This window comes from Camelus ferus, chromosome 9, assembly GCF_009834535.1.
Source record: "Camelus ferus isolate YT-003-E chromosome 9, BCGSAC_Cfer_1.0, whole genome shotgun sequence".
In the NCBI taxonomy this organism is placed as follows: Eukaryota; Metazoa; Chordata; class Mammalia; order Artiodactyla; family Camelidae; genus Camelus; species Camelus ferus.
The window spans coordinates 15,820,839-15,844,919 of record NC_045704.1 but is presented as its reverse complement, the minus strand read 5'-3'; the positions used below and the strand labels follow the sequence as shown (position 1 = coordinate 15,844,919).

Below are 24,081 nucleotides of genomic sequence, written 5' to 3'. Positions count from 1 at the left end.
CCATCTCTTCTCCCAAGTTCCTTTTTTCCGGTCGGTCTTCAACGAACTGAGGCCAGAGCCATGAGAATCTGCTCACCCTCACCCCCAGCCTTCCTGAGGCCTGGGACGCCAGGGGTTGGGGGGCCTTCCTGGGGACCCCCACCCCCCACAGCAACACTACATAGGGTGCAGGAGCTACAGGGAGCGGCCCTCCCCATCCTGACTTAAGCACTTCTGTTTATGTGTTCAACACTCGAAGACTGGGCTGGGGGTGGATGGGAGGAGGACGGGGAGGAGGAGGCTGGCACGGTCTCCGAGGACATCAGCCACGAGGCCAGGTGCCTTTTCCCAGGGGCCTGTTTGGCCACACCTGCCCCGTCGAGGGCAGGAGTCCTAGGTGGCAGTGGGATGGCCCCCTGGTGGCCCCGGGCACAGGACCAGGCAGGAGGCACGGCGTGGTTGGGGCGGTGAGCGATGGTGGTGGTTGGAATTGGCAGAGCAGCCCCAGGCGGGGTGAGGGCCTGGGCTGGGGGTGGGCGGGGGGAGATGGGAGTGGAGGATCAGAGCTTTCTTTTTCTTAAGTGCAATAAATCTATCAGGGAGCTGGGGTGGGGAGCAGCCAGGGCTCTGGAGACCCTGCCGTCCAGGCCCCTGGAGGCTGCGCCCTGAGAGGCACTACAACCCGGGTGGGGGTGGAACGGGGCGGGGAGGCAGCAGCGGGCGGAGGGCGGGGGAGGGGCTGCTCCTGTTGGTGCAACTCTGTTCACACCTTTTCTAATAAACCAGAGCTGGGTTCCCCATTTGCCTGCTTTCTGCTTGTGCTGATCCCAGGTTCCCCCTCAGGGGTTCTGGGCGTGGGGTGGGGCAGACAGGTCCCAGCTGTGCAGCCTCTGCCGGGCCATGTGCCAGTGGTCCCCCAGAGGAAGGACAGGAGGCTGCCCAGACAGGAGCCACGTCTTCCCACCCCCTCCCCACTTGGTGCCCGTCCACGCTCCTGCGACTCATCCTGCTGGCCGTCTCCCGTACACTCCCATTTCCCCCTTTTTCGGAGGGAAACAACCCCCAGATACCTTTCAGCTTTGTTGATGGACATGGTGCTTGAGTTCAGAGGTCATCCCTCTGCCTGATCACCTCTAGCTCAAGGAGAACAGACAGCAGCCCGGCTCTGGCAGCCCTGGGTGTTTGGGAGGGAGAGTGCCTCCATGGGCACCGAGCGTATGGCTGGAAGGCTGTGGGGCATTTCTGAGAAATCTGAGTTTCACCCTTCAGGAGAGAACCACTTTAAAAGAAAGGCCTTTGCACCGACCCCTTCTTTCCTGCGGGGGAGGCCGGCCCGAGTGGGTAGAGATGCAGTGGGAAGGTTATGAGAATTGCAACATTGCTGCCTGGAGCCCATTCAGCACCCGTGCAAACCCAGGAACCTTCTGCTCCAGCTGCCTGGGCGTCTGGGGTGAACAGCTTTCCTATTTAGGCCACTGTCTGTTTGCCCTTCGGTCACTGACAGCTCCAGTTCTCTTAACTGCCCCCTAAGACACCCACAGGTGGGACTCCCATCTGGGCGAGGGGCTTGGGGAATCCGTGGCAGCAGCCTGGCCAGCAAAGCACCAGAAGCTGGAAGAGGCAAGGAAGGATTCCCCTGCAGGTTTGGGAGGGCGTGTGGCTCTGCTGACTCCTTGATTTTGGACTTCTGGCCTCCAGAACTCAGAGAATAATCTTTGGTTGTTCTAGGCTCCCCAGTTGGTGGGACTTTGTTATTGCAGCCCCAGGAGACTGATAGACCATTTCTGCAGTGCTCCCAATTTTCCAACTCTTAGGGGTCCTGGATCACAGAGGTAGATTCCTTTGGCCAAGTATTTTCTTTCTTTTGCCTTCAGCCATTCAAGCGTCACCCGAGCTTGTTGTGAAGACAGGAGGCCGTTTTATTACTTGGCTAGATGCTGTACCACACGTTAAATATCTCGATATCCTAACATGGGAGAGTTTACTTTCATGCATGTGGGGGTTTCGGGTGGTAGGCAGCTGTGCTCCAAAGTGACTCCTGGACCCAGGCCCCCGCCCTCTGGTGGCTCTGCATCCCCTAGGTCCCTAGGAGACCCTGCATCCAGCAGCCGGTGGGGAAGGAGAATGGAGAAGGCAAACCTGCCTCTTGTTGTCCTGATGGCAAAGGGGGACACACCACTTGCACTCCCTTCTAGGGGCAAGTTTTCAGCAAAAGCTCCACACAAGAGAAAGGCCCTGAATGCTGGTGGACAGGGTGCCATCTTGGCCACACCCAGCCCCTCTGACATCCTGTTTTGTTTTTTTTTTTTTCCTCTAAGTCTCCCACAGCTCTAGCTTTGGCAGGTGTGTGGTCAGCCTAAGATAAACAAGCCACAACTTGGTACCAAGTAATAGGGAGCAGCTTCTCATTGGGGCCTGGGGGGTTCTCAGTTCTGCTCCTTTCTGCCAACTGAGTCTACTGGTTAGTTCTGCCTCCGGAGCACCCCACTCCCAGTGCCAGCCTGTTTTCAGCTTGGACTCTGGTGGTAAAAAACAAGCCCAAGTCAAATTAGCTTAGGGAACATAAGGGAAAGGATGTCTGTTGGCTCCAGTAGCGCGTCTACAGAGACACTGATCTAACAGTGTCACGAGGACCCACGTGTCTCCACGGTGGTTTCATTCTGGGGCAGGCTCACCTGCTACTACTGGAAAACAGCTCCCAGCGTGTCCAGCTTTATCCCACTAGCTCAGCTGTGCCGGGACTGCTGGTGCTTCAGTTCTGGCAGCTCCTGTAAAGTCCCAGGCTGGTTCTCTTCCCTGCGTCCATTTTGAAGCAATTACTGGCCAGGGATGTTGGGGTGCTGTGCCCAGCCTTGGAGCTAAGGCATGTGAGGTCAGGATCCCTACCAGACTGCACAGCCTGAGGGTGGGCATCATTGCAGTGCTCTTGGCTCCCTCTGGGACTGTCTCCACAGCTCTGGGGGCCCTGGCTCAGAAGTCATACCCTTGACCTCTGGTCACACAGGATATGTTAAGTGTTGGTCCCCCATCCCCCATTGGACTGGGCCAGGCACGCCACAGGCCTGTGTGGCTGTTTGACCAGTGAGGAACCGGAAGCTGCCCAGAGGCGTGGTGCACACATTCTAGGTCTCTGTCCCACCGGTAGGAGGGAAGGTGGTAAGGCATGGTGGTGGAGTCCAGCCCTGGGAAAAGCCCCTCCTCAGCCTGGCTATGGCCCCCACTCAGTGTCCTACAAGTGCACCATCTCTGCTCAACTTCCCTGTCCTCATCAAGGGGCTCATCAGGTGGCCCTGGAGTGACCCATAAGGTAGGCACCCCCTGGACAGTTACTTGTCCAGGGAGGCAGCAGTGCCCACCTCAGCTGACTGAGGTGCCAGCGGGGCCTAATTAACCCATTAGGCCTGGGGTGGAGCCACCCCGAGAGAGTGGATCAGCCTGCTGAGGTCACCAGGGACACCGCCTTCGGAAATGCCAGCTCCTGCCCTACCTACAGAGGGGCAAGCTAGGGTGTAGGGACAAGGACCTGGATTCCCTGAGGCCTGGGCGCTCTCCACTGAGTCAACGTGCACATCCGTCTGTCCTTCATCTCCCCTGACTCTGCAGCCTCGCCCACCGCCCCCGGAGCCCCACCTGCCACTGGGATGCCAGCCATGAGGCTGCCAGCTGAGACTGCCCGACTCCCTGGAGATGAAGTGAGCTTGGCAGGACAGGGCTGGCCTCGTCCTCAGCCCTCGCTGAGCCGGGGAGACCAGGGCACGAAGAGCAATCAGGGGCTTTCACATCTTCATTTATTGCACATGAACCTGAGTTCCTCCACTGGTCCTTCTGCCCTAGCTCTCAGACACTGGCACTGATACACTGCCCACTCCTGGTGGCTACTGCCAACAGCTCTCTCTGGCTCACAGATTCCCCTGGGGATTGTGGCTACCACAGGCTTCATTCTGGAAACTGGACCCTGGGTCTTGGCCCAGTCATGCCCCTTACACCCTTATCTGGGCAGATGGAATTATTGCCTCCTGCCACCCCAGAGTCTTCCATTCAAGGCCCGCCTGGGCTGGATTCCCCTGGAGAGATGGGTGCTTAAGCCACAGGTCTGGGCTTGCCCCGTTGAGCCCAGTCCTGGGGGTGGTGGGCTTCGCTGGCATGCGCAGGGGTGTGCCCTGCAGAGCGACCTGACACGGCTTCCTCTGGGGCGTGGTTGGCTCCGTTGGCGGTGTGGGGGGCGTCGTGGGCGGGGGACTTGGGTGGGCTAGGCGGCTTGAGCGCACTGACCGCCCGGATGAGGCCCATGCGGCGGCGGATGGAATGATCCAGGTTGACCGTGCAGCGCAGCAGGCTCTGCGCCTCGGCCACGGTGAAGGGGAAGTCGGAGTCCAGGAAGCGCTCGAAAAGCTCGGGGTCGCCGTCTAGGTCGAGCACGTTCTGCAGCGCCTTGGTCATGGTGTGCAGCTCGCGGCTGTTGTCGCAGAAGACGTCCCAGAGGCGCGCGCGGGCGTCTGGCGCGCCCCCAGCCTGCTGCCGGTCCTCCAGGCACTGCAGCACCCAGCTGAGGCGGCATGGCCACTGGTTGGCGAGTACGACCCAAGCCACGGCCTGGCGCGGCGAGGGGCCCACGAAGTCCCCCTGCTGCTGCTGCTGCAGCAGGCGCACGGTGATGGGCACCGTGTTGACGATGCGCCGCATGGACACCACGTTGTCGGGCACGTACTCGTAGAGGCAGTCGCGCTCGTCGTGCAGGCAGAAGAGCGCCTCCCGGATGCGGCGCGCCGCCTCGGCGTCGATGCGGCTCTGCGCGCGCTGGGCCCCCGCCCGCGTCTCCACCCCTAGGAGCCTCGTGCTCTCGCCGTCCCCCGCCCCGCCCGGCGGCCGCAGCTTGCGCGTCATCTCGCGATAGAGCAGGTCGTCGCGGCTCTGCACCGCGTCGTGCAGAAACTGCAGCTTGGTGCGGCGGCCCATGATGGGCACGGAGAAGGGCAGCGTGACGGTGCGGTTGAGGAAGAGGTAGCCGTTGTCGGCCGTGCCCTTCATGGAGCCGGCGCTCTCGAGGCACGCGGCCAGGATGCTGGGGTCCACCACCAGGATGAAGATGAAGGGCGCGTGGCTGTCGGACAGCAGTGTATTCATGGCGTTGAGCACGCCCACCACGCGCTCCGGATAGCAAGTGTCCAGCCCCGTGACCTCGAGCACAACGCGCAGCCGGCACCGCTGGTAGATCTCCAGGAAGCACAGGAAGTCAGTAAGCAGCTCCACCTCCTTCTTCACCTCGCACATGAAGCCCAGCTGGCTGCCGAACTTCTCGCGCGACACCAGCCGCTCAATCTTCTTGCGCTGGCTCACGAACAGGTGCTTGCCCACTGAGTATACGGCCATGAGCAGCCCGGAGCCCGACAGTGTGGTGGCCGCGCCCCCGACCACCTGGAGCAGGCTGCCATTGGCGACGCCGTGGCCCAGTGAGCGGCTGCCCACCGACAGGTAGAGCAGGCCCACGCCCAGGCTGAGCGCCGCCAGCAGCGCCAGCAGCGCCAGGCACACGCGCAGCCGGCAGTGCCACTCGCGTTGGCAGAAGCCCGGCGTCGCGCCCGGCTTGTTGCCCATCACCGAGTACACGCTGAAAGGCAGCGCGCCGTAGTGATGGCGGATGCCCTCGCACAGCGTGGTGACCAGGCCGGCCCACAGCTTGTCCGTGCCCGCGTACTGCCAGGCGCTGAAGCGGATGAAGAGGAACTTCACGTTCTTGCGCCGCAGGTGCACTTCTGTGATGACGGGCTGCAGGAACACCAGGTACCACAGAAGCTGCGGGAAGCCCCAGCCGCGCACTGACCGCGGCCGGCATTGCACGCGCTGGAGCTCCTCGCCCTCGCGCTGGGTCGCCTCCTGCTGCATCAGCGCTGCGGGGACCGAAGGCACCGGGCGAGGGGTTGGGGGGTACGGTGTGAGCAGCTGGGCTCTGGCCGCGGGGACCAGGCTCAGGCCTGGGTAGGGCCCATCCCAGAAAGCTGAGCAAGAGCAGAAGGAGAGGCCTGGAGCCAGGCTTGAACAGGAAAGAGTCTTGAGGGGGAGGTGAGGGTTAGAGGAGAGTAGAAATGGAGCCCCCAGAGGACAGAGGCAGGGAGGGCTCTAAGGAATGAAAGAGAGCATTGGAGGTGCTGAGGAAGAGATGCTGCAAGGGCACAGCTTGGCCCAATTTTCCTGGCTTACTGCTTTTCCTCCAGCTCACAGCTCAGCTGTCTCCTCCTCCAGGAAGTCTTCTCTGATCCCCAAGCTGGGTCAGGTGCCCCTGGGCTCGCCCACCCCACTCTGGGTCATCAATTGTCTGGGGACAGGTCTGTCCCCAGGTCCTTCACTGGTCTGTGAGCCCAGGAAGGGTAGGGCCCTGGTTGTTTTGGTCACCTTGTGCCCCTTGAGCACTGAGGAAGTGTTGGGAGAATGTCTGGAGGATGGCTCACGAGAAGTTGGGGCAGGATCTGCCTGCTGTAAAGTTAGGGAGTGAACAAGTGGGAGTCACCCAGCACAGCTAGAAGGTCTGTCATGCTGTCTCCCTTTTCCTTATAGCTGCATCTCTTCTCCTCCCAGGACCCTTTTGCTGTTCCGTGACAACACAGAGGCAGGATGTGGGCTTGTTTAGGAAGTGCTCACCACTGGGCATACGGAGGTGAGTCACCTCCAGCCTCTCTGGCCGTGATCAGGGCTAGGGTCTGAGCCCCCACAGGGTTGAACCAGTGCTGAGCTCCTGTGGAACTTGGCTGGGTTTCAGGTCATGTCTTCAATTAACATTATCGGCCAGGGGTCTCATGGGCACCAGGCCTGGGGCCAGGGCTGAGGAGAAGAGATGGGTCCGAGGAGCACAGAAGCCAGGAGGGACTTAGCAAGAGTGAGGAACCTGGGCTTTCTCCCTAGGATGCTGGGGAGATGTGGGAGGCTTTTGAGCAGGGGAGGAATAGGGCTTGAGCTGTATTTTAGAAAGATTCCTTGCAGTAGATTTGGTGGAGGAGGGGGTGAGGCTGGAGGCCAGGAGGCTGGAGATGAAACTGGAGCAAGGAACTGGGGTTTGGGGGGCAGAGGCTATGGGTGTGGGGAGGGACCCGGTTAATGCTGACTTATGGCATCTGGACTGGAGCGGACCAGCCTTAGGAGTGAACCGGTCTTGGGGAAACCTGGGGCTGGGCAGGGACCAGAGGCTTCGTTTCCCTTAATCACCCCTCCCCAACGCACACAGATCCTCACCCGTGATCTTGTCCAGCATCAGGTGCAGGCGGCAGCCAAAGGGGGCATAGAAACCCACAGTCACAGGGACGGGCACGTGGCAGAGGGTCTTGGCCAGGCAGCTGCAGTAGACATCATCCTCTGTCAGGATCTCTGGGGGCCGGGGTTGAGGAGGGGGTAGAGGTGGGGAAACCGAGTCAATGAGGCTGGCCAGGCACCACCCTCCTCCCGTCTGCCCTCCCCAGTGCCTGCCCTCAGCTGCTCCCTGCACAGGGATCCCCCTCCCTGACTCCTAGAGATGACTCAGGTCAAACCCTCAGACAGAAGCATCTGTGTCCCTCTGGGCCCCAGACCCACCAGGCAAAGGCTGGAAGGCTAGTTTCCCTCTGGCCCCGACCCAGACACGTGTGGGTACTTGGCTGCCCTGGCCTTAGGTCACCAGGCTCAGCCACCAGCCCGTGGTCCCCCTAGGAAAATCCCATGGGCTTTTCTTGAGACTCCAGGCCTGCAAATACTTAAGATACCACTTTCCATGCTCAAAAGTTCTCCGTGTCAGTTCCTTCCTCCTCTGTCAGCCTGGCTCTGAGTACAGCCAGGCCCCGAGTACAGCCAGGCCCCGACAGCCACAGGCTCCTCAGCTTCCTGCCCACCCCTTCCTCTGCTCTGTCCACCTCTCTGTGACCCTGTGCCCGCAAGTCCCTAATCCTGCCCCAGCCCAGGCAGACGCATCTTCTGGTCCTGGCCCTGCCACCTTTCTCTGCATACCGGACAGAGTGATGCCCCTGAGAGGCTCAGTCCCCTCCTCTGAAGAGTGGGATGCAGAGATGCCAGGGAGTGTGGGTGCCAAAGGGTCTGGCCACAGGGGTGGGCCCTCTGTCAATGTCGTCGTCTGGAATGGCCCTTTAGGGCACAGGTTCTGGGGTAATTTCTGGCACAAGCATTTAATGCGCGAGCGCTACAGTGTCCACTCTGCAGAGGGTGCCTGCCCTCCCGTCTCGGGCTCCCACTGAGCGCTGTTTCATGGACCCAGAGTTGGGGCACGAGAAAGGTAGGGATCAGCGTGGGGGGGGGGGGCACCAGGCTGGCCTCACAGCGCGTGGTGGGGAGGACACACCCACTTTCATAGAGGCCTGGGCTGTAGCTTCCTTCCGTCCCTGAGGGCCGGCGCAGGGCCTGGAGGCATAGCTGGGAGGGCAGGAGGAAGACTCCGCTGAGGTCAGATGAGCTGGCGGCCGGGAAGATCTGAGCCTGCTGTGCCTGGTGGCTGGCTGACCTCACCTCATGGAGCCTCTACTTCCCTTGAGGGAAATGGGCAGCGCAGCCCAGAGGCTCTAGGGACAAGGTCGTGTCTGCCTTGGGGCCAAGTCCCTGTGAAGCTGTTGTTCTGTTTTCCAGCCAGACCCAGAAACCAGCATGTACCTCCACCTCTACCTCCCTGGTCAGGCCACCAGTCAGGCCACCAGCTCCTCTCGCCTGGACTCCAGTTTCCCACCCCCTGCCTCCTCCAGTCCACTCTCCTGTCGGATCTCAAGTCAGTGCTTGCGCCTCAGGGTCCCGCCTCCCTGGGAGGTCAAAAGCCAAGCCTTCACCGCGGCCAGCGGCCACGAGGCCCACAGCATCTGGCCGCCTTCCTCCCTCTTGCACACCCTCTGATCTTCCTCCTCACCGCCCCCTGCTCAAGCCATGTGGACCTCCTTGCCTCCCCCTGGCCCCAAAAGAATCTTTGCATTTGCTGATCCTGCTGCCACTTACTCGAGAGAACTGCCCCATCTTTGCTCAAATGTCACCTTCGTGGGGCTTCACCTGATGATCCTGTTTAATTTGCCAATCCTGATGCGCCCTCCTCTCTCCTTGCTTTATTCTTCCCCATCCTGCTTATCAGCTGGTGACACACTTTTGAACTTTGCTACTTATCTTGTTTCTTGTATCCGCCCCTCCCACCCCACCACCATGGACCCTGAGCTCCACAAAGGCCATGATCTCTGTCTGCCCAGCTTCCTGGGGCACCCCCAGAACAGCACCTGGTACCCACTGCAGGGTCCAGTACCACCTAGTCACAGAATGAATGAGTGTGTGTGTGTGTGTGGGGTGGAACCCCTCCCATGGCTGCCTTGCTCTCTCCATCCCCTAGGCTGCTTCCTACCTCCTGCTGCAGCCGCACACTTGACCCGTCTCCCCCATACCAGAGCTGGCCAACAAGCGGGTGTGCGTGGCCCCCTGCTCCAAGTCCTCTGCAGAGGAAGGGCAGGGAAGAGAGAAAGCAGAGCTAGGGTGTCAGCAGAGGGTGAGAGCTGGGGCCCAGGCCCCTGGCCAGTCCAGGACGGGGGCACTGTGGACAGGCCCGGCCTAGAAGCTTGGATCCCAGCAGGTGAAGCAGAGGTGGCCGCCCGAGGCCCAGGGCAAGGGGCCAGAGCAAGGGGTGAGGATGGCAGGCCCTAGGCCCAGGTGGGAAGCGAGGCAGCAGGAACAGAGTTCTGGGAAGGCTGGGTGAGCACCGGAGCTGTAGGAGGTGAAGGAGCCATAGGCAGCGGGGGCGGGCAGGGGCCGAGCCGCAGTGGGCCTGCTGGGCTCCAGGAGGGTGCTGGTGGCGGAGGGCAGGGCCGGGCTGCTGCTGGCCGTGGTGTGTGCCGTGGTGGGTGCGGGGGGCGGCTGGGGGGCGCTGGCTGGTTGTACGGGGGCAGTCGAGGTGGCAGGCATCCCCTTCTGGGCCCTTTGGGCAGGGTAGAGCCGCTGCCGCAGGGGGCTGGGAGCTGGGGCCTGGGGCTGCCACCGCTGCTGCTGCTGCTGCTGCAGGAGCGGGGGCTGGGGGCCCCAGCGACAGCCGCCGACACACCCCCTGTGGCTGTGGTAGGCCAACTGCCAGCATGCCTGGGGGAGCGGCCAACAGGGCCCGTGGGCTCCAGGTGCTGCTAGGTCATGGCACCACTGATGACAGCATCCTGGAAGGAAGGAAGTGGGGGTGACTGGGCCTGGGTCCCTGACCCCTGAGGGGCACCAGCAGGAACCAGGTCAGATCTTCAGGTGCAGGCTGGGGCTTATCGCTCAGCTGAGGCTCAGGAGGAGTTGGGGAAAATGACGAGGTGGGTGTGGGCAGAGGGGCCCCACTCTGTGCTCTTCCACAGGTCAGGGGAGAAGAGGTCCAGGGGCCTGGACCCTAGCCAGGTGAGGGGCTGGAGAGGGGATGATGCCCCAGAGTCCCTGCTACCCCAAAATCATTGGTCCCTGGGGTGTCCCCAGTGAGGGGGGACTGAGAGCAATCCATTGGGAGCTAGCCTCATTGGTCCAGAGGAGGCCACAGTGATGGGCAGTGGCTGTGGGGAGGGGGCTGGGATGGGGACTGGGAAGGGGGTTGGCCTTTGCACCTGGGCTCAGAATAGGCCAGCAGGAAGGCGACTGCCCTGGGAGGCACAGACCCCCAAGGAGGCTGAATCAGTCCTAATGGGGGCTAACTGCCCCCTCTGAACCCCGAGTAGGAGCACCTGCGGTCACCGTGGGAGGCTGAACCCCCGCCTTGTTCGAATACACTCAGTGTGGGGCGGGGGCTCGCTCTCCTACCCCCACCCAAAGCTGCCATGTTGTGGGGCAGTCCCCACAGGCCTGGTGATTTGGGGAGGGGATTCTTTTCATGCTGGGGAAGGGGCAGGCCAGGTGCGCCTCCCCCGCTGGCATCGCAGCTCAGGCTCCCACCTTTGGCCCCCTGTGCAGAAGCCTCTGATGGTGAGTGCTGGTGGCATTTCCCCCCGGGGCCTGAGGTTTTCTGCTTAGCAATCCACTCAGCAGCCCCCAACTCACAGGCCTTTCTCCCTGCCAGGAACCCCCAAACTGAACCCCTACCTTTTTGGTGCCCCATTTCCGGGTCCAAGAAATAGCAGTCGGTGGGGGGCCGGGAGCCCTTGGCGAAGTGGACGGCGTAGTGCTTGTGCATGGTGGCCAGGGGGTCTGTGTGGAGAGGAGTGGGGCAGGGCCAGGCTCAGTGCCCAGCCCTCTCAGGCCCCAGCAAGGGCCCCCACCCCCCACCGTGACAGCTCCCTGTGACCTGAGATGGATGAGAGACCTCGTCCCTGATGTTGGGGGCCTGGGTCACCCAGGTGGGGCAGAGGGGCTCTTCTGAGTAACAGTGAGAGGTCAGGACAGGGGACAGATGGCCAGACGTGGGAGGACAGAGAACAGTTGGGGGGGGTTAGGGGCTAATTTGGGGTGGGTAAGGTTTCCAAGGGTTGGGTAATTGGGTGTTTGGGAGCTGCTAGGAATTTCCAAGAGGCCAGGACAGTGGCGGTGCTGAGCAGACAGAAGCTGGGAGCCGGTGGGTAGTTGAGTAAAAATAAGGGGGACCTGGGCACTGGGGGTGTATGCTGTGGAAGGTGGGGCCCTTTGAAGGGACTTGAAACCAGTGTGGTGAGAGGTGGGAAGCAGTGAGCCACAAGTGCCTGAAATTTCGGGGCTGGGACATTTGGTTGGAGGGTTGGAGGGAGGGGGACTCTAGGGGAGCAAATGAAATCAGGGTGGTCTGATTTGGGGAGAGGCTCAGCCTACTGGGGATGAGATGAAGTGCTCTAGATTTAAAATGTCAAGAGCCCAAAGCAGAAGTGAGGGAAGGATGCTGTTTGGAGGCGGGGACAGGGGAGGCCCCGAGGCAGAGGAAACAGGGTGATGAGAGTAAGGGTCAGTGAGGGTTGGGGGCTAGGCACGTGGCCCCTGCCCACTCCCATCCCCCCAGTCCGGGGTCCCACGTACCTGACGGCAGCTTCACAGCCCCAGCTCCCTGCCCCGCCGAGCTGCTGTACCAGCCCCACTGCCTGCCGCCAGCTGCGTCAGTCAGCGCAGGCCCAACTGGTGAGAGGCCTGGGAGCTGGGAGCCCAGCTGCCCGACCGGTTTGCCCACCTTGTCCCCGCCCCTTCCTCAGCCTGCCTGGCCTGTCCCTGTCGGGGCGCTATGCTCTCAAGGACTGGGGGCTGCCCCCTGAGGACTGAGATCTGCCCCTGTGCAGTGCCCCCCGTAAGGGATGGAGATGGCCTGCCTCGGTGCCGCCTGGGGCGGGACCTGCCAGGGGATCTATGGGGCCAGCCCCTGGGCCCGGCTGCTGTGGCAGGGAAGGAAGCTGGGACAGGGAGTGGGAGTCTAGGCCCAGAGAAGATGCAATCCTGGGTTCAGCTGCCAGTTCCTTCAGGGCCTGGCTGTGTGGCCTTAGGCAGGTGACTTCACCTCTCTGAGCCTTGGTTTCCTCATTGCTAAGTAGGCCAGCATCCATGCCTGCCTCTCATGGTTGTCGGGAGAAGCCCGCTGAGCACAGATCCTGGCACCCAGCAGTGACAGCGGCAGCTCATGCTCCCTGGGCACCAACCAACCAACCCATTTACCAGCTGCTCTAGATGCTTCATGTAAAATGACGACACTTGCAGACATTCTTTGAGAGATGAGGGGGCAGGTGGGGCTGGGGTTGGGCAAGACGTGCCTTAGATACCATGGGGGCCCCTCTGCTCTCTAGGGTCCTGTCTCCCTGCTGCTGGCCTGATGGGGAGACGGGAGAGGCAACCACAGAACAGTGCCCAGGACAAGAGAGAAGGGAGCCGACCAGCCCTGCAGGGCACCCCACTGACCAGACACCGCCCCCGGTAGCCAAGCTATGCCCTCTTCCCTCCCCTGGGCTACTTCTCTCTCCTCCCCCAGGCCTTAAGCCGCTTCTCCCAGGAAGACTTCCTTCCTCTCCTCTGCCAGTTCAGTGCTCAGCCCCCTCCTCCACACCCCAGTCCTGTCAGGGGAGGCCAGGCTAGTGTGTCTGAGTGAGGGGTGAGTCTGCAAGGGAACCTTCAGGACAGCCCCTGAGCTTCTTGAGGGCAGGGCTAGGCCAATCCCCTGCTCTCCCCGGCTGCCCTCAGACAAAGCTGAGTAACTGCAATTCATTTGGGAAACACCTGCAGGCTCTGTGCTGGACAGTGCCAGCACCCAGCCCAGGGACCCAGAGGGACCCAAGAGGAAAGGCTCCTGGGCTGTAAACAAGTAAACACAGAGCACGGCAGGATGAGGCTGTCGGGGAGCCTGCCCAGGGCTGCAGGCTCAGGGCGAGTGAGTAACCACTCCAAGGGGTGCGGTGGTCAGCAGAGGCTGGGAGGCTGCTGGACGCCAAAGAGGGAGCATGAGTTTGGAGAGTTGGGTAGCCCAGGCAGGGAACAGCATGTGCAAAGGCTCAGAGGCAAGCCAGGGAACGTGGTGATGAGCTGAGTGTGCTGGGGAGGGGCGGCTGGACAGGGTGTCTGCACCAGACTCTACAGAGGTAGAGGAGCCCTACCTACTGTGGGTGTTTTAAACAAGGAGACCCTTCCTCCTCCCTTTGGGTTTCCCCCAGCCTCAGTTTACAGCTTGAGGCAGGGGTACTTACCCAGCTCAAGCAGCAGGTGGCAGAGCCTGGCAGAGTCCAGATGTGTGATGCCCCCAGATGCTATGAATGTAAACAGGGGAGATGTCAGGGGGAGGGGTGAGGGCACAGATGCCAAGCTGCCTGGGGACTGGTCAGCCCGGCCATGTTCTGGATATGACTCGAGTCCGCCAGGCACATGAAGTGTGTGTGTGTGCGCGCACGCGCTCTCAGGGGCAGGGGTTGGAACTGAGGGTGTCTGGCTCACCCCACCTCCATCCATCCTTCGTTCTGGCAGCCCCCAGTCCAGCCCACCCCTGCTGGCACTCCAGTCACTCAGGGCCCCTGGCCCTGCTCCCAAAGAGAGGTCCGTCCCATGGGGCCTGCTGGGCAGAGGGCAGCCCTAGACTTGTTGACGCTGGTGAGGCTGCCAGCACTGGGGGCCATCCGCCCCTGCTAGGTGTGCGGGATGAGTGAGAGGCAGCAAGCTCCAGAGCTCAGGCCAGGGTGGAGGGAGAGCAGGAGGGCGGGAAATGAGGGACGGGGAGCTACATGGGGTACTCTGCTTCCCCCACAGGATCCACGACACGAACTGTAGCTTGCAGATGCCCCTCCCCTCGCAGCACTGAGTGACCCCCACCTTCCACTTTGAATCTGGTTCCACGGATAGAACCTTTATTGAACATCTGCCATGTGGAGAAATGTGTCCAACTCGGGCATCCCTCCACATCAGCCCTGACTGCAGCAGGGACCACCTTGCCCCTGGGACGCCCCCACCTCCCTGTGACACCCATCTGTTGAGCCTGTGTGATGCCCTGAAGTGGCAGGACCCTGTCTCCTTAGCATCAGCCCTCTGGCCTCCACCAGAGGCAGTGGCCGGGTCCCCGGGCCAGCGTGAGGCTCAGCTGGGGATGGGACCTGAAGCACCTCAGGATTTCTGGATCACCACCTGGAACTTACCTGGAAAAGACGGGTTGGCTTTAGCTTGAGGCTGGGGTCGGAGGGGAGAAGCAGAAAACACCCCAAGAGCTCAGAAACGTTCATCCCTGCCCTGCGCGTCAGCCTGGGTGGCCTCAGGCGGGGCCTGTTTCCTCACTGGTCAAAGGGGTGATGCTCTCTGCCCACCTGCCCTGCACCCCAGGGATGTGTGGGTGACTGAGGGCACAGAGGCCAAGCATGTAGGTCGCCAGGGAGGGGCCTGCTACAGCTTCCATGGCATGTTTTGCACACGTTGCTCAGAGCCTGCCCACTTGGGCCCTGTGTCCCCCTGGGGACCAGCAGAGGGAAAGCACCGGGGGGGACGGGGAGTGAAGGTCTGGCTGCAGGGTGCTCCAGGTCCTCTGTCTGACTGAGGACCCTGTGGACCAGTGGGGCCCTGGGGGTCCAAAAGACACCCCATCACGCAGGCTGCAAGTTCTGTGGGGCCTGACTTTGGAGCCCCTGCTAGCCTCAAGGGATGGGAAGAACCCCCACCACCACCACCCCAACTCACAGGCGGGCAGGGCTGCCACGGAGGCGGTGACCAGGCTCTTGATGCCCAGGGTGCTGAGGGCGCCGCGCAGCAGGCCGCAGGTGAAGGCCAGGAACTGGGGGCGGGGGCACAGGTCACCGTGGGAAGAGAAGGCAGGCCAACACCCAGGGCCTGGGCCATGCTGGGATTTGGGCCTCACCGCAGGGTCCACCCTTTCCCGGGGTCCTGGGCTTGGGCAGGGGCCTACCTGGGGGTGGGGCTGGAGTCCCAGGACTGCCCCGCATACCTTTGGCGCTTCCTCCAGGTACTGCTGGCCTGAGGCCATCCGGACGAGGAGAGGGAAGCTGTTGTCCTGCAGGACGTAGGTCCCCTGGGGACAGAGAAGGGGCCCATGGGGGCTGGGCTGTCACTGTACCTTTGTGGTGGGAGGAAGGGAAGCAGGGACCCAGTGCCCCAGCTCCTCTGCGATGAGGTCTGTGAGGACCCTTCCCTCAAAACTACTGTGGTCACAGGCCCGCCCTTCAGAGCTGCAGAAGGGGCCACGGGCTTTCAGACCCAGGCCTGATGTCCACCCATGGGGGGATGTGTTGGTCCTCCCCACCCCCACTACCCTCCAAGATGCAGGACTTCCCAGGGTTGTGAGAAGCTGCCAGCCAGGCTTGGGGAGCGGCCAGCTGGGCCAGGGCACAGTGCATGTGCCCGATGGGAACTCAGACCAGGCAGAGACAGGCAGTGTCACAAGGGGCCTTCTGCCGCCCTGGGGCCACCCTGGAGGCTTGTGGTCATCTGGGAATAGCTGCAATGCCCCACTGCAGCCTCCTGGCTTCCCTTGAAGGATCAGGATCGCACAGAGGGCCCGATGGGGGCTGTGCCTGCCTCCCAGCTGGGGAGGGCCGGCTGCAACTTCCCTCCGTGGTGGTCCCCCTCCCCCAGCCCTTCTGATGTCAGGCGGGGCCAGGCTTGGGCACACACCTGGTGATTGGTGCGGAGGCTGTCCATCTGCTTTTGGAACACAGCCACCCACAGGTCTTTGCACAGGAACTTGAGGATATCCAGCTCCTCCCTGAAGGCCAGCGTCTCCCGTGGCAGCCTGGGGGGCATTGGCAGACACTGTGGAGCCAGGCTGGGTTCCTGTGTGGAGCCACACCCCATCCCCGCCTGGGCATGCCCAGGAAGGGACCCCACCTTGGGCCCTGCCCACCTCTCACCTCTCACCTCTCACCCAGGGCCTGGCCCACGCGGAAGCCCATGCCCTCCAAGACCGACAGGCTCATCTTCTGTCCCTACAAGGCCAGGGAAGAGAGGTTCAGGGGCCTTTGGCCACCTCCACCAGGAAGCCACCCAGTGTAGCAACTGACAGTTCAGGGTGCGGAGACCCAAGAGGGAGGGCCTTCCTCCACAGGCTGGCAGGACAAGCTCAGGCCTCTGGAGTGGCAGGCTGGCTTTGTCCCGTCAGCTCGTGACACCTCCAGTCCCTCACATGCCTCCATAGACCCCATCCGCCCCTCACTCCAGGAAAAATGAGGGTCTTCCCCAGGCTCAGCTGTACCCGTGCTGGTCAGCTCTTTCCTGATAACACCAATCGATTCTGTACACACTTCGAGCGTCCATCCTTACAACACCCTACAGGGTAGCACTCTGATCACCCCTAAAGCTCAGGATGACTTGCCCGGGGGCTCCTGAGGAACAAGGGGGCCAGAAGGTGTGGGCCCTGGCTGGGCCAGCAGGGGGCTGTAAAAGCCAGCTATGATCATCAGGCCTTAAAATATTAGCCAAGAATCCTGCGATAGGTACGCAGGGGCTCAGGGGAAGGAAATGTTCCACCGGGTGCTTGAGGAAGGCAGTGGCAGCCACGTGGCCTTCTGGAGGGCAGGCCAGGGTCCCACGGTGGAAAGACTAGGCACGGGGAGGTGGGCACTAGGAAGGCTGTCCTTGGTGTCTGTGTGCCTGGGGAGTGCAGACAGCGTGGTTGGGGGAGAGCTGACCTGTATGTGTTTCTTACCCGTGTGACCTGGAGAGAGCAGAGGGAGAGAGGCCCAAACGGGAGCATCAGAAATATCAGGACGGCCTATGGCGTGAGGCACCACGCCTCTTGGAGAAAATCTTGCAGGCCGAGGTGGGAGAACAGAGAAGAGGCAGGGGCAGGACCCGGGAGGGAAGCAGCTCTGTGGGGGTGGCCCACATCAAGAACACCCCTGTAGGATGTTGTAAGGATGGACGCTCGAAGTGTGTACAGAATCGATTGGTGTTATCAGGAAAGAGCTGACCAGCACGGGTGCAGCTGAGCCTGGGGAAGACCCTCATTTTTCCTGGAGTGAGGGGCGGGTGCAGGTCCTGAGGGTGGTGGGGTCTATGGAGGCGTGTGAGGGACTGGAGGTGTCACAAGCTGGAGGGACAAAGCCAGCCTGCCACTCCAGAGGCCTGAGCTTGTCCTGCCAGCCTGTGCAAACCAGAGGCACATGAGAAACATACTGAATGAACAAAGTGAGGAACTGAGACTCGAGCATGCGCTGGGCCTCGTACAAACCCCCTCGTTTAATTTTATCAACCCCGCAGGGTAGGCTGCATGTCACCCCTGAAGACCGGGGCACAGAGGGGTTATTAGGAAACACCTCCCAGAGATGCCCTCGGCCACAGGGCTGACCTTCAGACCTGAGCAGGTCCTGGCCCCAGCAGAGGTGGCCCTCTCCTCTGTCCGGCCACATAACACTCAGGCCCTAGCCCTCCATTCCGGCCTCTTCCTATGGGCACCAGGCCTGGGGTGCCCCAGTGACGCCGCTCTCTGGTGCCCTGAGGTGCAGCAGGAATGCCGCACAGGAGGGTGCGATGGCTGATGCTGCCCGGGCTGAGAGGCAGTGGGGAACGCACGCCCGGAGCCAGATCATCCCATGACCCCCACTGGCTGTGGGATGGGGCAGTGGCCAACTGTCCTGGCCTGTTTCCTCATGTGGACAAGGACCGGGTTGACAGCACTATTGCCAAGGGTCCTTGTGAGGATTAAGGGAGTTGGAAATGTAAACCAAGTGCTCTGAGTCGGGCTCAGGAAGGGGTTCCATCACTCACCACCTCTGCATCCATCAGCCTCTGGAATGAGCCCCCTGGCCGATGGGGGAAAGAGCCCTTGGCTGGAAGGAAAACCCCACAAAGGAGGGGCTCTGTCCTGTGTGCTGACTGATTGCAGCACAGGGATCACGGCCAACTCCCGGGTCACCTTCCTTCTAGAGGTGAGTGCCTGGAGGGGGCCAGGCTGGGCCCTGCTGACCCAGAGCACATCTGCACATCTGGGTCCCAAGGGCTCCCCACTCCCCTTTGTTCACTCCACAAACATTCCCTGGCCTTCCTCTAGGAGCTCACCTACTGTGCCTGGTGGGGTGATGAGTGCCCAGGGTATGACGACCTGGTGAGAGGGCTGAGCACCCCACCCCCCACCGCAGCACAGAGCAGGGCAGAGCCAGCTCCCCCAGGAGCAGTCCCAGGGTTGGGGGTTACTGGGGAGGGGCCGGAAAAAGCCCGGAGAATGCAGCTTAGGCTGAGAGGTGGGGGGACAGTCAGGAGAGGTGGGGCGGGGAGGGGGCCTCTGCAGTCCAGGCTAAGGAGAATGCCTTTTCCTCACATGACAAGTGCTACATGAATGTTCTTGACGTGGGCCATATTAGAAGGCAACAAAGACGGTCCCTGCCCTGATGGAGCTGGCATTCTGGGGGTAGAGGGGTAATGGCCCCAGGGGCTGCAGGGAGGGAAAAAGGCCGTGTAGTGCTCCTGGGACATGACCTCTGTTGGGAAAGGATGCTCTCCTCTGAGGGAGCCATGTCTGTGTCTGAAGGGAGAGTTAAGCAGGGGAGGGGGGTGGGGGAGGGAAGATGCCCCAGGCCCAGTTCACAGCCAGGACAGCGGCCTTGAGCAGGGACAGCCAGAGTCATCAGGGTCCTCAGCCCAGCCGGGGAGCTCTGAGGGGGTGTGGGGGGATTTCCCAAGCTCAGGTTTCCCTTAGGTGAGCTTCTGACTGCTTGAGTGTGAATTCTGGCCCTGGGTGAGCTCTCTAATGTCCCATGCCTCAGGGTCCCCACATGGGAACTGTGGTGAGTGACAAGCAGCTCACTCCAGAGCTGCCGTTACTGTTGGACCCACTGTCCCCAGCCATCTACTGAAGAGACTGGGAGTGGCAGGGAGATGGGGAGTGGAGGGCAGAGGGCAGGTAGGGGGTGGGGGGAGGGTGGAGAAGGAGGCAGAAGCCTCACCTGCTTTCGCAGCAGGACTCGGTGGCATTCAACCCCAGTCCCCACAAAAGCTCTTCAGACACTAGGAGTTTCTCCTTCCTATGGAGGGCAAGTTGGGCTCTCCCATCCCGTTGGAAGCTTCTGGAGCCCAGCCCAACCTAGTCGGTGCCTTTCTGGGCTCCCATAACAGCCCGCTGAGAGGAAACGAGATGTTGGGAGAAACACGGAGGACCCTCCCCCGCCAAGAAGACTTATCAGTGTCAGCATGAAGCGCATCCAACAAAGAGCACGGGCGCTGGAGGAAGGGACGATGGGACAAAGGAAAGTTCTTGGAAATGAAAAATATGGTAGCCCAAATAAACATTTGTTCACAAGGGAGCTGAAAAATGGACAAACCTGGCAAGTAGATAAAACCTCACAGGTCATTAAGAAAAAACCACGAGGTAGGGGAAAAAAAGAAAAACGAGAGAAAAGTCAACTCATGGAAGAGATCCAGGAAGTCTAGTATTCATCCGAGTGCCAAAAATGGAACAAAGCAGGAGAAAAAACAAAGAGATTTAAGCATTCAGTCAAGCGTTCAGACTGAAAAGGGCCACAGAGTAGGATGAATGGAAAACAAGCCAACCAAACTAGCCGCCCGCCCCTTCCTGGACTGAAGAGACCAGAGGCTGGCTCAGGGGCTGTCTGGGGGGCTGTCTGCCTGGCTCTCCCGCCTGCCCTACCCCTCACTTATTTGTGAGGTTCAACCCCCACCCGTGGAGCCACTCTGAGCTGGGCCAGGGCATCCCGGGAAGGAGCGGCCCTGCTTCCTACCTTAAGACAAGCCCGGGGAGAAGGGATGACTTTGATCTACCGCAAGGTGAATGGTCCCAGGAGACCCAAAAGCAGCGCAGTGAGAGACCAGGTGAGTGAGAGGGAAAAGCCAGCACACCTCCCAGCCTGTCACCCTGGCCTCTCCCCACTCACCCACCCAGGCAGCTCCAAACACCCTCAAGCCCCGCCTTCCCCCCCATGCCCGGTTCCCCCTCCTCCTCCCGCTCCTCTGTCTACCTCTCCCCTGGGCTCTGGGCTCCAGCCACAGCAGCGCCCTGCCCCCGCCCAGCCTCCACGTAGTCAGGGAGGTCTTTCTAAAAAGTACATCTGAGCCTGGCACACCTCAGTTGAAACCTATGGCTCCCATGACCCTTGGGTCAGAGACCCAGATCTCGCGTGTAGACCCAACCACTGGCTCGGTGGCCTCAGATGCCCTGCGCCCTCTCCCGGCCTCTGTCCCCTGCTGTCCACTTTGCCGGGATCCAGTTGGTTTCCCAGGTTCTTGCCAGACCGACAGGGACAGTATCTGATAGCTGCTATCTGCACCCCAGGCCCTCCTGAGAGAAGGGGCTGGCCTGGGCGCTTGCTGGGCCTCAGTGGATGAAGGCTGCCCTGGCAGAGCTGTTCCTTGGCCACCGGCCAGGGCTTACAGTACTGGGTGACAACGCATTACACACACACAGGAGTTCACTCCTTTGCCCACAGTGTTCCCTGAGGTGGAAAAACCACTGCCTCCTCCTCCTCCCAGAACTTTTCCTGCTTCGGTAACAAAGGTCTTTTGACTCCTGGTCCCTCTGGCTGGTCTCCCATTCAACTTGCAGCCATCCAGGAGAATCCATTCACCAGCTACAAATAACCAGGCAGCACAGGGAGATCAAAAAGCCCTAAACAGTGACTGTGGCCCCTGGGTGCCTGTGCTGCAGGGACATGTCCTCAAGAAGCTCCAAGGCTGCTGGGAGGGGCACACCTGACACCACAGACGAGCTCAGGAGTGGATGCCCGGGTCCTGATTTAGCCTCTGATCATGCGGCATTGGGAAGGTCCTCCCTCTTGGGCCCCTCAGTCCCTCCTCTGTAAAGTAGAATGTTGACATCCATCCCGGAGGGCTGTTCTGAGGACGAAATCCAGTAAGATCCTGTGCTGGAGATAGGAGAAGTACCTGAGAGTACCTGCGTGTGGTTCAGACAGGACACTTTCTGGACCAAAGAGAAGGAACAGAGACGGGAGGGGCCAGGAACAAAAGACAAAAGACTGTGGGGAAACAGAGCGGTTGCCCAAGACGTGCCCCTGAGAAACAGGACTCCTCAGCTTGAAGGAACGTGGAGAACTCTTGCGAGCCCAGGCCACCTCCCGGCCCAGCTCGGTCAGAATCTCTGGTGTGGGACCCTAGCATCAGAACTGCGGTGACAGCCAGGCAGAGGGCCACAGCCCAAGGGTCTCCGGCATGCTTGTGCTCTGAAAGCCCTGTAGTGAGCAAACCAGAGGAACCCTGTGTTCCCCACACTGGGTTGGCTGCAGAAACTCATTAAAATCCTCCTGGAGAGTGTCAGGGAGGACAGAGAAAGATAGGAGAGCATTTATGGCACAGGCTTTGGAAGTGGGAGGCCCAGTAACATTCCTGACTCCAGCCACTTACCACAAGGACTCCATCCATCAAAGCCTCTGTCTGCTCATCTACAAAGTGGGGAAGATCAAATGAGACTAGGAGCATGAGGCCCATGAGACGACATGGTAGGTGCTATTATTGGTCACAGTATTAAATGAATTTCAGTTCCCACCTCCACCCTGCACAGCCCCAGGGGCTGCACTCACTCCTTCAGCAAATCCACACACCATTCTGTGGTGATACCCAGAACTGGTCCCCACCCACACAGCACACAGAGCAGCAGAGGAGCTGGATGTGAATCAAAGGATCACACCGATACAGAATTCAGATAGATATTTATCGTGATGTGGGGAGGGGGGCTGTGGGAATGGAACAAGGATACCTCACTTCCACTGGGGATTCAGGGAGGGCTTCCCTGAGGAAGGGGCATTTGAGCCCAGATCTGAAAGATTCATAGGTGTCAGGGCAGAGAAGATGTGACAGATGAAATGAGCATGGAGATAAGGGGGAGGCTGGTATGGGGCAGAGAGGAGAAAGCCTGGACTAAGGCAGGGAGGGGCCAGATGGGAAACAAATTTATACCCACGGACAGGCAGGGCCTGGTTGATGGCTGGAGGCAAGGGAGTAAAGGCAGATGTTGGGGACTCCTGGGTTTCTGGCTTGCAAGCTAGGAAGGATGGGGTGCTGAGATACTGCAACCCCCTCCCCAGTGCACAGTCCCTGCCTCGTTTTCTCTTTCTCACAACATAAACGATATATAATCATTTATTTGTCTCCCCCACTACCATGTAAACTCCTGGGGGGCAAGGGTTTTGCATGGTGGGCTGAGTCTTCCCCAGGCCCTACAGCAGAGCCTGGCACTTGGCAGGTTTTATTTATAGTTTAAGTGAATGAGCTCAAGAAAACTATGCTGAGATGATAAACACCCTTGTGAGGGCTCCTAAATTGGAAAGAACACCTAGGCCAATAAAAAACAAGTCTTGTAAGTAGATGATGATGAGGAGGATCATAAAAAGAATATTAATGAAAAAAGGAAGCACAGCCCCCGTTTATTAAGCACCTACTATCTCCCCCACCGTTTCTTGGTAACAGATTTTATAACATGTTTTGAGGGCTGACTATGTGCTAGACATCCCACTAAGTGTTACAAACTTTTGAGCATTTATTTTTCGTAAGTCCAACTTCCAAAATGCCAAGCATGCTCCTTTTGCAGGGCTTCCACCCTCCCTCTCCCTGGAATGCTCTTTCCCTCACTTGCTCCCCAGGCTTGCTTCCTCCTTTCTCTTCTCAGAAAGTCCTTCCTCCACCATCCATCACTCCATTCCTTTTCTTTCCCCAACTCTCCTGAAGCTTTTTTTTTTTTTAATAGAACTTCTCACTAACTGATGGCATATTCTATTTTTTATTGTTTGACTCCCCTACTGAAATGTAAGCTTCGCAAGGACAGGAAAACAGTGCCCGGAAGACAACAAGCGCTCAGGAAGTTTGTTGACTGAATAAATGTCTCACTTTGAGTCTCAGGTGTTTACAAGGGAGGAAACTGAGTCACAGAGATCGAATCATCTGCTCTCACACCTAATGTGAGTGGTGCAGGCGGGATCAACCCAGGCAGTAAGTTCTCAATATATATCTTAAAACAGTAATTATCGTAACTACGATCCGCTTAGTCTGTGCCAGACTTTGGACTAAGAGCTTTACCCGAACTGGCTCAGTTCCAGCAGTAAGCAACCCGCGAGGACCGCCCGGCTGCGACCTCCGCTTTCCATAGTTGGAAGCCAGCGCCCGAGGTCGCCGGGCGGGGCAGGGGTTCGACTGGGGCCTCTTCCGCGCTCCCCGGGACCTCGACCCAGCCTTCCCGCAGCGGCCAGTGCCTCCTCCCCTCTGGGGCCCGGCGCTCACCCCGGGGCTGGGGTCGGGGTCGTGCGCCCACAGCTCCGCCACCATCTCTGTGTGCAGAAACTCGAACAGTGCCGCGTCCGCCATGCGCCAGCCTCACACGCCCACAGACAGCCCAGCGCTTCGTGCTGTCATTGGCCCGGCTGGACAAGCCCCGCCTCTTCCATCTAAGTTCGAGCCTGCCTACTCTCGATTCCATTGGTGTTTCAGGCTAGCCCCGCCTTACTTTTCTGGACTCTCGTGGTGCGCGCGTGAACCTGGGAGACTAGGGGGAAGAGCTGCTTTTCCTACATTGGCCGCAAGTGACAGGCAGCTCCGCCCTCCCCTGTCTCGCCCCTGTTTCCGGGTCCTCGAGCATTTCCATTGGCCGAGTCACTGGTTACACGTGACATCTCGTCTTTTAGAATCCCTATTTGTCCACTCCTCTCACAGCACAACGCGGAAGCGCCAGCCCAACCGCTTTCCTATTGGCAGTACCTATATCCACGTGACTCCACACGCGCCCTCAAAGCTGGTCCTGAGGGCTTGCTTCAGAGTTGGTAG

General features: G+C 60.2%; 2 protein-coding genes across 14 annotated transcripts in view; one reads left to right on the top strand and one right to left on the bottom strand.

Moving 5' to 3' along the window:
• Positions 1-782, top strand: part of PPP1R37 (protein phosphatase 1 regulatory subunit 37) — a 40,285-nt gene extending 39,503 nt beyond the window's left edge. Inside the window, exon 13 of the mRNA XM_032485835.1 lies at positions 18-782. The gene's annotated coding sequence lies outside the window, so the exon portion shown is untranslated. The remainder of the gene's footprint in view (positions 1-17) is intronic.
• A 2,968-nt stretch (positions 783-3,750) lies between these two features.
• LOC102524478 (trafficking protein particle complex subunit 6A) lies at positions 3,751-24,080 on the bottom strand. Of its 13 annotated transcripts, none has more exons than XM_032485818.1 (11): positions 23,542-24,080; positions 21,673-21,710; positions 16,222-16,289; positions 15,979-16,096; positions 15,293-15,376; positions 15,028-15,121; positions 13,560-13,619; positions 11,017-11,121; positions 9,678-10,121; positions 7,204-7,335; positions 3,751-5,975 (listed from the first exon to the last, which is right to left on the bottom strand). In XM_032485818.1, the coding sequence occupies exons 1-11, from the start codon at positions 23,735-23,737 to the stop codon at positions 4,060-4,062; spliced, it is 3,255 nt and encodes a 1,084-aa protein (XP_032341709.1). In that variant the 5' UTR covers positions 23,738-24,080; the 3' UTR covers positions 3,751-4,059. The 13 variants fall into 13 exon arrangements, with proteins under 13 accessions (XP_032341709.1, XP_032341710.1, XP_032341718.1 ...); XM_032485819.1 differs by having other exon boundaries at positions 3,751-5,867; XM_032485827.1 differs by lacking the exon at positions 9,678-10,121.
• Between the last annotated feature and the right edge of the window lies 1 nt (position 24,081).